At 34.5% G+C, this 17085-nt stretch overlaps 2 protein-coding genes across 5 annotated transcripts; both read right to left on the bottom strand.

Moving 5' to 3' along the window:
• Nucleotides 1–224: 224 nt before the first annotated feature.
• On the bottom strand, nt 225–2967 carry LOC126972836 (uncharacterized). Of its 2 annotated transcripts, XM_050819927.1 has the most exons (2): nt 2693–2967; nt 225–1126 (listed from the first exon to the last, which is right to left on the bottom strand). In XM_050819927.1, the coding sequence occupies exons 1-2, from the start codon at nt 2865–2867 to the stop codon at nt 276–278; spliced, it is 1026 nt and encodes a 341-aa protein (XP_050675884.1). In that variant the 5' UTR covers nt 2868–2967; the 3' UTR covers nt 225–275. The 2 variants fall into 2 exon arrangements, with proteins under 2 accessions (XP_050675884.1, XP_050675885.1); XM_050819928.1 differs by lacking the exon at nt 2693–2967 and having other exon boundaries at nt 225–1194.
• Nucleotides 2968–3804: 837 nt separating this feature from the next.
• LOC126972771 (golgin subfamily A member 2-like) lies at nt 3805–16434 on the bottom strand. Of its 3 annotated transcripts, none has more exons than XM_050819810.1 (5): nt 16241–16434; nt 14862–15848; nt 14542–14781; nt 13093–13980; nt 3805–6350 (listed from the first exon to the last, which is right to left on the bottom strand). In XM_050819810.1, the coding sequence occupies exons 1-4, from the start codon at nt 16280–16282 to the stop codon at nt 13126–13128; spliced, it is 2124 nt and encodes a 707-aa protein (XP_050675767.1). In that variant the 5' UTR covers nt 16283–16434; the 3' UTR covers nt 3805–6350; nt 13093–13125. The 3 variants fall into 3 exon arrangements, with proteins under 3 accessions (XP_050675767.1, XP_050675766.1, XP_050675765.1); XM_050819809.1 differs by lacking the exon at nt 3805–6350 and adding an exon at nt 7692–10284; XM_050819808.1 differs by lacking the exon at nt 3805–6350 and having other exon boundaries at nt 7692–13980.
• Nucleotides 16435–17085: the final 651 nt, after the last annotated feature.

Below are 17085 nucleotides of genomic sequence, written 5' to 3'. Positions count from 1 at the left end.
TACACAATCCTTTTTTTATCTGATAAAGTACACATGGCCACAGATCAAGTTACCCAAAACCAGTATAAATGGAACTCGCACCTTGCGCATTATCATACTTAGGTAACCCGTCGGAGTCCCGCTTATACTGGATTTGAGTAACTTGATCTGTGCCGTGTGTACAACCGCACTCATATGAATAAACAAACAATTAGAGAGAAACTGGAGAAAAAAAGTTAATCGTACTCATTTTAATAAAAAGAGTTTTATTCATAAATTAAAAATCAAATTTTACATCATTCATTTCTTTGTAAATTTGTATCCTGAGCGTTGACATTACTTTCGCCAGTAGATGATGTTGTTGCTGGGTTATAAATTATGTCATAAGACGTGATATTAAACAGGCGACTTTCAGTCGAAATAAGAGTTTCATTATCATTCACTGCAGCAGAACTAATAGCATTGTCGTTAAGACTGGAAGTATCCTGGATTATACTATTGGTTTGGTAATCTTGATTTATCGGTGACAAACTGTCAAGCTCAGTAAAAGCACTAGAACTTGTTGTAGGTATGGGGCTGTAGTATGCAGGTTGTGTTTGACTTTCCATTTCCATAACTATATTTAACACTTTTGTTCTGAACATTAGTTTTTGATATCTAGTGAATCTTTTTAATGAAGGCTGCAGAGACTGAAAGAAAGCCAAATCCTCACTTTCCAGCTCCAGTTGCTTAGACTTTAAGCATTCTAATAACTGTGCCTCAAATTCGGATGGTGCTTGCTTTTTAGATTTTACTTGTTTTTGTTTTAATGTTGGGTGAGAACTTTCTTGACGTGAAGTACCTGGTTGCGTGGACTCATTACGTGTTTCTAAATTACGTTGTGATGTTAGTTGAGAACTTTCTTGACGTGAAGTACCTAGTTGCGTGGACTCATTAGGTGTTTCTAAATTACTTTGTTCAGACATTTCTTCACAGAGTGACTCTTCTCCGGCAGTTTCCGTTGTACTGTCTAAGAAAGTCAAAATGTCATAGTAAGAATATTTCTTCTTCTTCTTACTCCCAGAGCCGGATGGCTGATTTTTTTCAGATATCTTGTCTTTCTGGTAAGTGTCCCTTGCTGTTCGCCAGCGTTGTTGTATTTTCTTGTCTGAAATGACAAAATATAATAAGTAGTTGGCAAAAGTACACACAGTTTCAGATCAAGTTACCCAAAACCAGTACCAATAAAAATTACCATCATCAATATTAAGGTGAAAACTTCCGGAAGTCACTAGCGCTGTAAGTTTTTAATTTGTTTTAACAAAAATTAGCTTCATTAGATTCCTTTCATTTGTCGGAAATTTTACCATAGGGGTTAATTTATACAGAGGAGATTTCTTATAAAATATTAACAGCACAGTTATGTATCTCAAATCTGCTAAAAGTGGCCACTTTTAGCAGATATGAGATACATAACTATACTTCGAACATTTCATATGAAATCATAACTGCATAAATACCCCCCTATGATAAAATTTTCGGCAAATGATAGAAATCTAACGTAGCTACAGTACTGTAGTTAAAACGAATTAAAAACTTCTAGCGCTAGCTACTTCCGTGCCCTTTCACCTTAAGGGTATTTATTTTTCTTCTGAAGTAAAATTCGAGCGGTGCATGCCGTCTTATGTCTGATGTCAGCATTATTAATATATTATATAATCATAATATTATTAATATATTGTTTTTGTTTTCAGATATTTGGCAACATAGCGAAATAGTAAGACAAGTTTGTTACATAATATGGATTGAACTAAAGTCTGAATGTATTCCACAGCTTAATGGGATCAAATGGAAAGAAATCGCAGAGGGATTTCTCACATATACAAATTTTCCTAATTGCTTGGGTGCTATTGATGGAAAACATATAAGAGTGATTCGACCGCCGCACAGTGGATCACTATATTTTAATTATAAGAAATATTATTCTGTAGTGCTCCTCGCAATGTGTGATGCTGATTATAATTTTACATATATTAATGTCGGTACCAGTGGAAGTAACGCCGATTCAACCATCTTTAGAAGGAGTCATTTGTATACGAAACTGGAAAGTAACACGTTGGGTATCCCTGACCCGCAAGAGTTGCCTATTATTTGCCCCGAAGTAGCTTATCCATCTAGTGTAAGAGCAAAGTTGCCGTTCGTGATAGTGGGAGACGAGGCATTTGGTTTATCATCACATGTGATGCGGCCTTATGCTCGTGATAATTTACCTTACAAAAAGAAAATATTTAATTACCGTCTGTCCAGAGCTAGAAGGTACATAGAATGCACTTTTGGAATTATGTCAAATAAATTTAGAATATTTCACAGATCCATGACTGTCAAGTTAGATCTAGCACAATTAATAGTCAAGACGGCATGTGTACTTCACAATTTCATAAGGAAACGGGATGGATACATGGTCAGCCATACATTTGTCACAAATGGTTTTACGGGACCACTACCCAGGCAGCAGACTGAAAGTAGTAATACGTCGGCAAGTAATATCAGAGATATATTTGCAGATTACTTTATCAATGAAGGAAAAGTCTCCTGGCAACACCGATATATAATTAATTAACTAAACTCAAAAGGTTTTAGAAGGTTTTTGATGTTATTTGTGAATTAAATAATTATGCTTATATTAATAAAGTAATGATGCTTGTATAAATAAAATAATAAACCAAACACATACCCGCCTCTTTTCTTTCCTCTTCGCTCAAATTTTCGTAGTTAGGTGCCAATTCCTTCAAAATATCTCTCCATGCAGCCTCTCTCGCGTCCCTGTTTTTGTATAATTCATTGCGTTTATCCCACAAAACGGGCCGCAGATGAACTTCAATGATTACTCGCTCTGTATCGATTTTCATTTCGGCAGTACAATACGGCGCGTGCGCCCCGTTCGACTCTAAAATGGGCACTGAAGTTGTAGGCAGTGCTTACGCATGCGGATACCCCGCACCGGGGTGGCGCCCCGCGTCCCGCGTGCGTATATCACGCTTTACAATAGATACCTATATGAAATTGTTCTTTGCGGATGCTACGCATGCGGGCCAATCCCGCGTGCGTGAGCAAATCCGCGTGACACTAAAAGCGCCCGAAGACCTCGGATATATCTGGGAATGGCGCCTCTATCGTTTCGCTTTTTCGTTTCATCGAGTTTCTAAAAACAACGATTCTAAAGAACTTCTTTACTTACACTTCAGAAATTGTTCCAAAAATAATTCAATACGTAGTGTTTTTATTAAATGCTTAATATATATTTTATTTCTTATTACATATCATCTAGTATTTCTTACAATTTACTTATTTAGCGGAATGTCTATTCACTTGTAAAATTATTTGGCTGACTGTGTGCGTGTTGGCGAATATAAGTACGTAATGCTCACGCACATATTAATTATAATGTTACTTCTATATTGATAGGAACTATGAATGAAACTATCGTTCTGAGCCTTATTATTCTATGATCGAAGTATATTTAAAAACGTTATTCATGTCAAAATAAAATTTGCTATTTAGCTAATTTAGAGCAATTATCCAAAAAATTTTTGAGATATCTTGAGTGTAAATTCCGCTATTAATTATTGTCTTCAATCAATTCGACACGTGTTTATATCATGTGTTTAGAAAATTATTAGCGGAACACTCAAAATATGTGGATAATTACGGTTTTCGCAAAATAACGCCTTACTCAAAATAAAGTCTCATAGAGCAATGTAATTAACATAAGGTAAAAGCATCAGTAGATGATCACTTAAGTACACAAAATTTTCTTTTTTAATGTTTGACTTTAATTGGCATATGAAGTCAATTAGTGCTTTTTTTTGTAAACTTTGCACAGATGCAAGTATTTGAACTAATGAACCAATATTTTTTCATGTACAATGGTTAAATAAAAATTAAATAAGTCCTAGTATTAGAAATTTTGTAGTTGACCATGCAAAAACTAGTAGATGACCATATTTTGCATCAGTAGATGACCATTCAGATGCTTCAGTTTTAATTGCGTTATTTGTTAAATAAGATGCAAAATAAGATAAGTAGGTTAAAAATTATATAAAAGAATGTATCTCTGGAACATTAACTACATTTCTCGTAGAACTGGTCTTTTTGGGCTCCTCTATATGAGCAACTACTGCATCCCAGGGATAGTCGATCACGTCTATATGTACAGGCCATTTCCACAATCGACCATTTGCTTGCATCGATGAAAATGTTGCTGTTTCTTTCATAGCTTTAAGTACTTTCCCTGGATAAAAGTTATTGTCGTACTTAAATATGACAAATTCACCATCTACTTTTTGAGGGGGTTTTAAACCCCCAATGTCAGATTCTTGATCAATTTCATTTTCTAACTCATTTACACTTTCTCCTGACGAGACCACAGAATCCGAGTCTGCCTTGCGGAAGAGAATCTTAGGTTTTTTTTACTCGCTTTATTTTGGTTGATTCTATTTTTTTGAGAGCTTTGATTCTCTGTAATGACTCTTTCTCTTCTTTCTTTCGTAGCTTTTTCAGCAGCCTTTTCTACTTTAATTCGTTTAAGATCTTCTTTTTGCTTAAGTTTCTTCTGCGGATATTCCTGGTAACTTTTACCTGAAATAATAGAAGGTATTCTTTCCTTGGAACGTGATCTAGTACCTTATTTACCTTTTTGATAGTATTTTAATAAAAGAAATGTTTTTTAAAAGGGCTGGGTACATTATCCGGTACAGCCTCAGAAGAAGTGCTAGTAATACTGTAGATACCGGAATTTAATCCATCATTAACAGCGCTAGTTGATGGTTTTGGCATAATTTCAAGCATATCGTTAGTAGCAATTATGTCCAATTGATCTACAGTGGTTTCAAATACACCGTCAGTAACGCTAATTGCTGGTGATCCTGGGATCGTCACTAGCAGGTTGTCACCAACAGTAATAGGTACCGCAGTTGCTGATGTTTCCAAAACACTATCATTATTGTTAGATTCTGACGCTGACGGTTCCGATGAGCTGAAGCTCTTCTACAGTGATGATGCCTGATGTATTAAATCCTTCAAAATTCAGATCAAATAATTGGGAATCTTCTACAGTAACACCTAACGATTTGTATTCGATAACGACGGTTCCATTGTTGTAGCCTATTAAGTTCATCTTTTGGTTTTTTTTCCACAAATTAAACAGCGACAAATCAACCAAATCACCTGACCATTCATCCAGTGTTGTGCATCAAATGTTACAAATTTTTCGGGATTGATATTATCGTTTAAAAATTTTAAGCTTCTTTTCAGATAGTGAATTTGTTCGCTAATTTCCTGGTTTTTGCTGTTACTCTCAAGTGGGACTTTACCTCCAATGGGTTCCACGGAAATAAGCCACATTTCTTAAATATATTTGCCAAAATTGATTTATTTATGGTATTGTCCATTACCTCGTGTAATAACTTAGCAAAATATTTTTTCATAAGTACGTGAGGCTCGTCATTTTTTGTTTTATCAACCTTCCAATTTTGTACATGCCTCCTCCATGCTTCTTTTAGTGGCTTAAATACTGCCACATCCATGGGTTGAATCCATTCAAAGAATGCTTCACACGTCATCCAACCTGAGTCAGTTTTTCCAATGCCCCAGTCTGAAGGGAAGTTATCATCAATTACTTGAGGTATCCGCTTATAGCTGAACAATATCGTGGTAGGAGCTAGGGAACCGTTTGCATTTCCAGTTACCAACAGAGTTAAACATTCCTTGTCGTCGGCATTTACCTGCTGATACACACTTTTTTCACCTTTCCTTGCAAGCACTTTAGGTCCTTTTGGTGCTAAAAAAAATGCTGTCTCATCGCAATTAAATATTCGCGGTGCATCATTCAATATATCAGCATGGCCACTATCTTCCAACTCCTTATACACACGTTTATACCACTCTGATAGTTGAGCACTTGTTACCTTGGCTCTCGATGCCGTCAAATTTTGTGATATCCTCGTAGAAATGGTTGGATTCCTCCGAATGAATGACTATACCTATGATCTACCTGGTCTTCCATTTTTAAATAAGGCACATGGACGTTTTATATCCTTCAAATATTTTTCTACACTCACGATTAACTGTTCGGTTGTCACAGGAAAACCCGCTTTTGCCATATTTTGCACCCAGTCGCATATTTTATGCTCCTCTTCTGGTGTCAGGATGGACGCCGGACCCATCTTTCGTTCCATTGGTGACTTCCCTTTTACTTTATTTGTAAGCGTTATTCTTGGTACACCGAAGTTTTTGCAGCCGTTCTTATTGGTGTTATGAAGGCGAACATCATTCACTGCTGCGAGCATTTCAGCTTCTGTATAATTTAGGAAAGCGCCCTTTTTCCCAAACATCTACAAGATGAAAAATTGGTTTTAGCAATAGATCATACCATAAAGTTGGTCAACTACTTAATAAAATCAACTTATTGTAAAATTAAATTAAATAGCTTATTTTAATTAATGCTGCCCTTCAATATATGTTGTTGTGTACAGTATATTTACATGATACAGAATTTCATCAGAAATTGACCATCATGGTCAATTACCAGAACATCATGATCAACGGAATCAGTACTTGACCACAACCCACTTCTCAATCTTGTAAACAAATCTTCATATTTTAAATACCCTATTAATTAAATAAAACATAAATGAACAAGAAAAGAAAAAACCCTTACCATCAGTTCGCAAAGTTACAAAAACTAATACTGTACTTCAAAGTTTTTCAATCTTGTTACAAAAAACCGAATAATAGATTTACGGTGCGTCACTCAACAAACAACTGCCTGCCATTTTGAATATTTGACAGATATGGGCGCGCAGTTTGCGCGTTTCGTTGACTAGATAGCAGCACTGACTACTTAATATGGAATTCGTTTAAACAAAATGCCGCGAATTCTTAGTTTATCGGTTTCTGTCCATTAGTGGTCAACTTCTAGTGAATTTACCTTAAATAGTATTTTATTTGAAAGCTAAGAAGAATATTATTATGTATAATGTCGTGTCTTTCAGAAGCCATTTTATTACAATATAATCAAAGTGGTTTAAGACTCTTTCTGGCATAGTGACCTAAGTTTATTCGAATACTGTGGAAGTACCTATCTATTAAGTTCCTAGTACGCTGCAAATAATAAGAATTTTGTCAGTTCTTTTAAAATTTTATGTTAGTTATCAATTAGGTATGTGTTTCTGATATAAGTATAATTATTGACGATTTAAATACACATAGAACATACTATATTTATTGATCGTGTTCAATCGATTCGATCAATTATTATTGTCAATGTGTGAGTTAGCTGAAGGTTTATTTATTTAAAATACGTCAAGCGTGGCTGTTTACGAATTGTAAATCAAAAATCGGTTACAGTAACATTAGATTCGCTTACCTTTTCTAGATCTGTCTTTACGCTAGTAAATTGTATGTCTGTTGCACTGTATGCAAGTTCATTTTAAACTGCAATGTTCTCGAAAATGAGAGCCAGCAGCCTTTTGACATCGGCAATATCACGGGTTCAGATGTGTTACCATTTGATAAGTATTTGTATTTTGTGAGATTTTGGTGATAACTGTTTGCTCAGTGATTGTGCGTGAAAAATTGCCAAGTAGTTTTATTCTAAATCTGTATATACCTTCCCATATGTGTTTGAAGAAATATGTTAGAAGTGTTTAGTGAAAATAAAGAAATAAAACAAATAAACATCTTAATTTTATTTAAACAGTTCCAGTTTTATATAATCAGCGGTATAATGTAAGACAGAAAGAAAAATGTGTTCCATGCCACACACATAAAAAATACAATCTAAATACTTACCCCCTTATTCATAATGGTCCGCTAACTTTAAACAGCCGCTAAGGAGTGTTTTTTCTCATTCTGACTTAGGTCAATAGAAGAAGACAGAGTGAGAATTAGCAATGCTTTAAGTTAGCAGACTATTATGAATAAGGGGGTTAATATATATTCCTAATCCTAACTTAACTAAATATGCTGTGTGGCAAAAGAAAAGGCCGATGCTCAGCTTGTGCTGTAAACCAATAATGGCTGCAGCGCTGGTTTGTCATTATGTCAAAACTAGGTAGATATATGTCCACTTTTTTTAGTTTTAAGATATTTTTGACACAGTATTCAATTTGGTTTTATACCTAGGGATATATGCTCCATATGCATACATTTGTTGAAAAAAAAGAAGAAAATAGAGTAGAAGTTAGAGTTCATAACTTGAAGTCAAAAGCTTTTATTTGCTGCCTGAAGGTTGAAGAAGAGGGTGGGAAAATAATTTATATGAATTATCAATAAAATATGGACTTTCCTTGAGCTGAACTCATCGTGTTATTATAGTAAGCAAATGTATCATTCGAATTTTATCTTGCATATGTCGTGTGTAATAATCTTAACAAAACTGATTTGATAATATTTCTGCCGGCAGACAGAACTAGACACTATTTGAGGGTAGTGAAAAGTTATTTTGTAAAATGGACATAATAATATTATCTCCCTAATCAGTATATAGGTAGCCCAATGGGCTACTGTTTTGAGACGTGAAAATCCTGTTGTCAAAACACCTTTGACAAAGCCTGATAGGATTATATCTCTATACAAAGATAAACATGATTAAAAGTCTGCCTGAAACTTGAAATCAAATTGTTATTTGAACCTAGAGATGTAGACAGCCCCGACGAGCGGGCCGAAGTTCCGTATAAAAGCTTCGCTTCAAAATTAATTTAAGTTATTAATTTAATATTGCTAAACAGTACCTAATCTTTAGATCCTCTTTCTCAGAGACATTAATTAATAATAATCAGTCAGAGAGGATGTGTTCTACAGGACAGGACCTATCCGTTCTCTGGCTGTCGATGACCATCCACGAATATGCGCATAGGTCCCATAGCGGTAACGCGGAGACTGACCGGCTCCTTGAGCACATCCAAATGGCTACAGATTCCGTGTTGGAGCAGATGCCCACCGAAGATATCGTAATTCTTAGCGATTTCAACGTATAGAACTCTTAAATCCAACCGTCTCGGTACCTATTGATGGCAGGTCACAGGTAATGTGGTACTACCACATTAACTAATCTAAGTATGAAAGTATCGATGAACTTAAAACACACTGGGTACAATCACGCCTCGAGATCCCACAAACTGATTATTGTCAGTGCAGAGTCGAAGCATATAGGCAGAATTGTCGAGAAACTTGAATGACTTCAAGTTCAAATATATTTTTCAAATGTGATATCACTTGTTGAAAGTTAAATACTACCATCCATTTGTGAAAGTTTTTCCCTTCCCTCGGGAACTCGTGCGTTGTGGTTACTCGCCAAGTCTATCCAAGGCTGCCATTCTTTCACTGCACAGGGAAGATGACTTAAAACCCATAAACGCTGGTGTCCCGAAAGGCTGCGCATTATCTCCTACATTGTTTCTTTTGCGACTGCATATCAATGATATCCTGCAAATAAGCAGTATTCATTGCTGTGGCGGCAGACAGGATATACAAACATCTCTTGCGTTAGCATCGACAAGAACCGGAATTAACTTGTGTCTGAAATATATGCTATGCAAAGTCTCGGAAAGGTGCCGTCAAAATTGTTATGCATACATAGCCGTATGTGGCCGGCGCCTGCGCGCGCGATGCTACTAAGCAGTCAGTCGATAAATAAACGCGATAAAAGTCGATAATTTAAGGTGACACAAGTTTGTGAGTTCACTGCTAAAGTCTTCCTTTGTCGTATCGCTTCGATTCGAGATCATTTCTCCTACTGTCACAGCTAGTATCCGCCTGCAACTATATAAGATGCAAATTGGGACTCACATGGAGTTCTCACCCTGTTTCTACACCACATACAATGAAGAGCGGCTCAAATCATTTATGATCAAGTCATCTCCAATCGGCTTGATTCTTTGGCCTGAGATAGAGATGTGGGTTCTCACTGCATCTTCTATCTCATTCATCAGGAGGAGTTCTCAGAAGAGATTATCAGGTTTATAACTGTAGCCGCATTTCACCCCCGGACACGTCAAAATGTGAATGCCTCGCACAGCCACTTTGTGGAATCAATTACGAGCTGCAGTTTTCCCGAACTGATACGACTCAGGGACCTTCAAGATAAGAGCATATGGCTAGCAACTCATCTTTTGACCCCTGGTTTTGCGGATATCACTGGGGGGGTTGCCTCACCACTTCCTAGCATGTAAGTCTCTTGCCCCCTCTTTTATATAAAAAAAAGTGACTACTTTCATATAAAAAGTTCAAGATGTAGAAATAATGTTTTACAGTTTGCACCGCAATCTGAAATAAATGAGTATAAAATTATTAGAGATTTGGAAACCTTTTAATAATTAAAGGTAGTTAAGACGAATCTGCACTAATAAAGGGATAACAGTGAGTTGGTTTCAAAAAATAACCATAAAGTTATACGAGGGCTGCACTAAAAGTATCGGGAATGGAATATTCCCACTGTTCCTGACATATTTAAATCTTTTTAATTGAAAACTCCATGGTTTTAAAAATCGAATACCATTTATTTATTTAAAAAAAGATTCTCGGTCTTGTCACAAGATCTTTTCAAACTGGTTTAGTCGTGGAGAAAATGGAATTGACTCGAGAAAATTCTACAGCAATGATTTATTATGACTTCCGAAGTGGTTTAACACAAAAACAGTGTGTTGACCGGATGATTTCTGCATTTGGTGATGAAGCCCCATCCAAAACCACAATATATCGCTGGTTTGCTGAATTTCAACGTGGACGTGTCAAGCTCAGTGATGATCCCCGTGAAGGTCGTCCAAAAACTGCAGTCACCAAAGAAAACGTTGCGTAAGCTGATTGAGGAAGATCGACATGTGACATACCGCGAAATTCAGGCAACTTTAGTCATTGGCATGAGTCAAATACAAATAATCTTGCATGAACAATTAGGTGTAAAAAAGTTGTTTTCCCGATGGATACCGCATTTGCTCTGTGAAGAGCATAAAGCGGCTCGCGTTACTTGGTGCGTCAGAACTCTCGAAAGATTCCACGCAGGATCCTCAAATGCTGTATACTAAATCGTATCAGGTGACGAATCCTGGATATATGAGTACGAAGCCGAAACAAAAAACCAGTCACGAGTTTTGGTGTTCGAAAATGAGTTCAAGCCAACAAAAACTGTTCGTTACGAAGTGTTGCAAAAAAAATGGTGGCCACGTTTGTCTCCAAAACCGGCCATGTTGAGACTATTCCTGTTGAGCGACAAAGAACGGTTAATGCAGAATGGTATGCTAGCATTTGTTTGCCACAGGGCGTTTCTGAACTCCGTAAAGAGAACTGCAACCGCCGCATTATCCTCCATCACGACAATGCGAGTTCTCACACCGCGCACAGAACAAAAGAGTTTTTAGAGCAAGAAAACATAGAATTATTAGACCATCCGCCGTACAGCCCCGACCTAAGCCCTAATAATTTCTATACTTTCCCTAAAATAAAGAATAAATTGCGTGGTCAGAGATTTTCATCACCTGAAGAAGCTGTGGACGCCTATAAAACGGCCATTTTGGAAACCCAACTTCCGAATGAATGGTTGCTTCAATGATTGGTTCCATCGTATGGAAAAATGTGTCAAATTTCGCGGAGAATACTTAAATATACTTTAAATACATTTTTAAATAGTAATGTTGTGTCACTTCCTTGATTCCCGAAATTTTCAGTGCCGCCCTATATACAGAGTGGATACATCCTACCTGGCACACTAATTATAATTTAATAACCAATAATCCAAAAATAGCATTAACTATTGAGTACAAGTTCTAATTATTGTGTTATCTTTAATGCAAGGTGCATAAAAAAAGAATAATACTGACTCCAATCAAATAATTTATAACAAGGTAACAAAAAAATTACAAATTTACTTTACACATTGGAAGAAGACCAGCAGGTAAATTAAATACTTGGGTACAGTATGCATTGCACCAAAAAAATTAATAATATTTCACACAAGTTTAGGCATTGTATAAAATAACTTAACTATACACATGTTATTGTAAATTAACATTTTGGAATAGATCATAAAATTTATAGTACTATAGTACCTACCTAGATTGCACAAAGAATGTTTCGTTTCTAAAATATTCAACACTAAATCACAACATCTGTGTTTTCTTACTCAAGCCTTATATGCCAATCAACATTTGTTTTATATAGGTACACAGATCTAGCATCTCTATTTTGGAATAACCATTCTGTTTACCTGAATGTGAATATTTAAAAAATAGACAAAAATATCAATTTACATTAATAATTGGTTCGATATGATCCTATAAATGTATGACAGGTGTTTTTTTCTTCTATATCATAAATAAAATTACCTAGGTATTTTGTTAATTATTAAATACAGTCGAACCTGGATAAGCGAGAACTGGATAAGTGAGAAAACTCTATAAGTGAGAGTAATAGCCAGGACCCGTCATTTTAAGCCCCCAAAACCTCTATTAGCGAGAAACAGAAACCTCTGTAAGTGAGACTGCTGCTTATCTATACCTCTATAAGCGACAGTCGAGCTTTATTTCTTTATATTATTTAGGAGGAACTATAGCTACAATAAAAATACATACATACATAAAAGATACACACGTGCAGTAACAAATGACAAATCTAATTTATTATCTGCTATTTTATGACTCATTAAGAATGAGTCATAAATTCTGTTCTTTACTACTTAGTACTTTCTACCATTGTTTTTGTATTGTTTTCTCGCATTCTTTTCAAATGGACATGTGTGCCTGTGTACCTTGGGACTTACTCAGTTTATAGTTACCCGGGTTAGTGAGAAACCTCTATAAGCGAGAATGAGATTGTGCTCAGTTGAGCTCTCGCTTATCCAGGTTCGACTGTAGTGATTATTAATTTATTTATTAATACGGCTTTACTTACGTTTTATGGGTGAGTAAAACCGTTTTGCCGGGAAGAGGCAGGACATTATCGCGAACCCACCACACTCACCCTAATAAACGACCTTCGAATCGTAACACATGAGTAAAGCCGTATTAATAAATAGGTATTTTATGTATTAATGGTGTGTTCAGAGAAGTGCCTGTAAATTATAACAATGATATCACCTACCTAATACATAATTACCATTACATTGATTGTAATTCATACTTCAATTAACTTTCCAGAACAGCAACTACATGGATAAAAGCTTTCCAAACCCAAATTTTTCAAATTATTTGTGACCAATCTACTTTGTTGCAGGGTTTCGAGCAGCTCATTTATCCGTAGCATCTCATCACTTTTAGCTACTTTATTAAGATACTCTATAAATTCATTATTTTCTGCCAATCTGAGAAATAGTTGATGAAGTTCATCTAAATGTCTTTTAAGTTCATTACATTCTATTTCAAATATTTTTAATTGGTGAGTCCTCTCCTCGTCTCTTTTTCTAAGCAAACTGCGTTGCTGTTGATACAGAGCCACATATTCACAAATTGTATCAGTTTCATTTTGAAGTTGCAGTATTATATGTTCAAGTCTGTGTTTTTCATCTGATAAATTGGCTACTTCATCCATTATGTGGGTAAAGCGTTCTTGTAGTTTTGACATTGCATCAACCTTTGGAATACAACAGTTAGTTTTTTGCTCTATGCTTGCTTCTCTTTTGTCTATATTATTATGATGGTTGAGCAGAATCTCATTCTCTTTGTCATTATTGTTTGTCTCAATTAAATTATCTTCCTCTTTGACTCCATCATGTTTATTTACCAAATCATTCTGTGACTGTTTCTCTTCAGTATGAGATGTCATATCAACATGATCATGTTGCAATAAATAATTTTTTCGTTCCATTTGCCTCCATTCATTTTGGAGTCTAATCATTTCTACATCTTTTGCCTGCAACTTTTTATGGACTTCCTTTGCTTTCTCTTCTATATCAGCCAGCTTTAGGATTAGCTCCTTATTTAAAATTTTTTCATGGGCCAACATCTCTGTTAATTCCAGTTTATCTTTTGTCTATAAAAAGGAAAACTTAGATGAATAAAGGTTTATTATTATTTGCAATTTAAGTAAAGCTGGGTGAAATGCTAATGCTTGCGTGATAGTTATCTATTGGACTGTATTGCAATGATGTTACATATTAAGTGAAATTATAATAAAATCATTGTAATATTATTGTTGAGAGAGAATTTTCATTATTTTTATGTAGAAAACAATTTTTCTCCTTGTGTTCCTTCACTTATATAAATTTAATTTGTACCAAAGGTTATGGAGAATGAGGGATTTAAACTTGCACCACTCGGGTTACATCCCAGGGCTGTACCAATGGACAGTTGGCCTAGTTAACCCGAGAGTTGCAAGTTACATCATAATTTTGGTACAAACCAAATTTGTATATTTAATCCCAAAAGTGAGGGATATCACTTAATTAATAATAACAAAACTGTTCACAAATTTAAAAGCTTACATGTGTACAAATAAATTTAAATGGTTGCACATCATTTATGTTATGGACTCAGATTACTTTAGAACTCATTGTTACTAATACTAATACACGATGGTTAAATAAATCATTACCATTTTAACTACAACTTGCTGAAGTTCCTCTATATCAGATTTGAGCTGCAAGTTTTGTTCGGTGGCCCTTTGAGCTGCTATTTTATCACTAGTTATATCTGCAGAAAGTTTTTCTATGCTTATATTATCATGATCACACTCAGGTTTCTCTTTGCTTTCTAATTCTTGAATCTTTAATAGACATACTTGGTGCTGGTCTTCAAGTTGGCTATACTTTTTCTTGACTTCTTCAACAATTTCCTAAGTACAAAATATAGATTATTTTTTATTAACAATTCATTATACAAAACATAATTGTAGAAATGCAAACTTTAACTTACTTCCAAAATAGCAATTTGTTTTTGTAATTCTGTGGTATCACTTTGTGTTTCTACTTCAAAATCCTTTTTATTGAAGTTCTGTAATCTTATTTCCATGTCACCTATCTGCTCCACAAGATAATTTTCTCTTTCATTTAGTCTATAAAGTTCTTTTGATAGATCTTCATTTCTTAACATTGAATTTTTCAGCTGGTCATTTAAATCTTTTACATAATGCTCATAATGTGATGTCAAAGTATCTTTTTCCTGTTGTAAAGCCCTAATTTTTTGTTCTAAAGTATTTATGTTATTGCTTAAATACTCTTTTTCATTCATGAAATCCAGGTTCTTTACATTTGCATTTGTGTCACTTGTTAGTTGTTGTATTTGTAGCTTTGTTGTTTCCAATTGGTTGTAATAAGAGCATGCTTGAGAGTGAAGATTAGCGTATTCTGTTTCCTTTGTTTTCAAAAGAGACTTAGTAAACTCTATTTGCTCAACCAAACTATTATTATCATCTATTAAGGTCTCAATGTTGGACTGCAACCCTTTGATCAATTCATCCTTTTTAAGTAATTCTTTTGCACAAATATTATATTGTAAGGTGATATTTTCAACTTCCCTTTCTAAATTATAAATTTTATTCTTAGCTTGGTTATGCTTTTGAGTTTCTGCAACATAACATTCATTCAGTTCTGAGAATTGGGTTTGAAGATTTTCTAATTTACTTTCAAGGCTTTTTTGATTATTAAGTAAATATTCAGTTTGTATGTCTTGAACACAAGAAACACCTTGTTTAATTGCAGTATCATTGATTACACTATTTTCAATTGCGTCTGGTACATCTTTTGTTTGGATAGTAATATCTGATGGTATTACTAGTGAATTATCACAGGTATTATTTAGCAAACTACTTTTTGTCTCTCCAAAATTTTGTTCAGTATCTCTCTCAGAATTTTGGCCACTATCATCATTTTGGTTTATTTTCTTCTCTTGGTGATCTCGTAACTAAAATCATGTGAAAGCAACTTAGTTCAAATTAACTAAAAACAGTTTAAAATTATTAAGAACTGCATATTTTAAATTGTTTAGTTTTTAGACTTTTTTAGGAATGTACTCTTTAGTATAGTTAGTATACAAGCAATTTAAAAATATATTTTAAGCTCGCATAATTAAACATCGATATCAACTGAATAGTGAAGCTTTCGAGTAAGAATTTGTCTGATGTAAGAGATTTGCCCAATTGATGCATAATAATTTAAAATGTTAATATCCAACGCTTGCAAAGATAAAATATCTCATAAAACATGCATGAATATAGTTACTAGGAAAAATAGGTAGCATTTAGAAGTGAGTTTTGTAATTAAACATTTACGATTTAATAAAGCAAAGTAACTTACCTTCTTACGAGCATTGGCTAACTTTGCAGCCCTTGCATCCATGTTTTTAATTAATATTGAAGAGCCTTCTGTCTCTTATTTATTTCTTAATGTATATTACTAAATACCTTACGAAATAAGTCGAATTAATTTCTAATGATTTAGATTGAAGTTGAACATTGAATTGTTGTGATTCATTTTTGCTTACGTTGGAAGTTATGACACTCAACACTGACATTTGACATATTTATTTTCGAAATTGAAACGTCAGTTTATCAAGCTGTAGATAATGTGGTTTTTAGTTTAATTTATTTAGAGCATTGGTAAAAAACTATCAGCTCAAACCAAAATACAGTAAAAGACGAATACATGATTAATGATTATTTTTTCAATGAACTCGAGTAGAAGAAAAACTCGTTAGGTTTATGGGCAAAAAAATCCTTCGTGTAGGTTAAACCTCCATATTATAACTTTCAAGGTGTAGTGTAAAGAACATTTTCACTTTTACACTAATAATTATTGTACTAACCATAGAATTGGTTTATGTAAATAACGGTAACAACTTCCACATTTTTTAATAGATGAAAAGGAAAGAGTGTCTTTTAGTTTTATTTTTGCAGGTATGGCATCTCTTAGTGATGTATTGCTACGTCGAATATTGTTTTAAATTAATGATAACAACTCCTCAAAATTTTCTGCTGTTATTCTCATTGTCAATCTGTATTCAAAGACATCTTCTGATTGCAGCTGCTGCAAAATAAATCGTTAAGCCTCCGCTTTAATTTTTTTCGTTTATTATATCAATTTATCACTCAAATTAGTTTTTTTCTTTTTGGTTCTCTTTCCACTACGTCAGTTACTTCTTC

This window comes from Leptidea sinapis, chromosome 27 (assembly GCF_905404315.1).
Source record: "Leptidea sinapis chromosome 27, ilLepSina1.1, whole genome shotgun sequence".
NCBI lineage: Eukaryota > Metazoa > Arthropoda > Insecta > Lepidoptera > Pieridae > Leptidea > Leptidea sinapis.
Note: the sequence above shows the minus strand (reverse complement) of the source record. Positions and strands in the feature narration are given on the sequence as shown.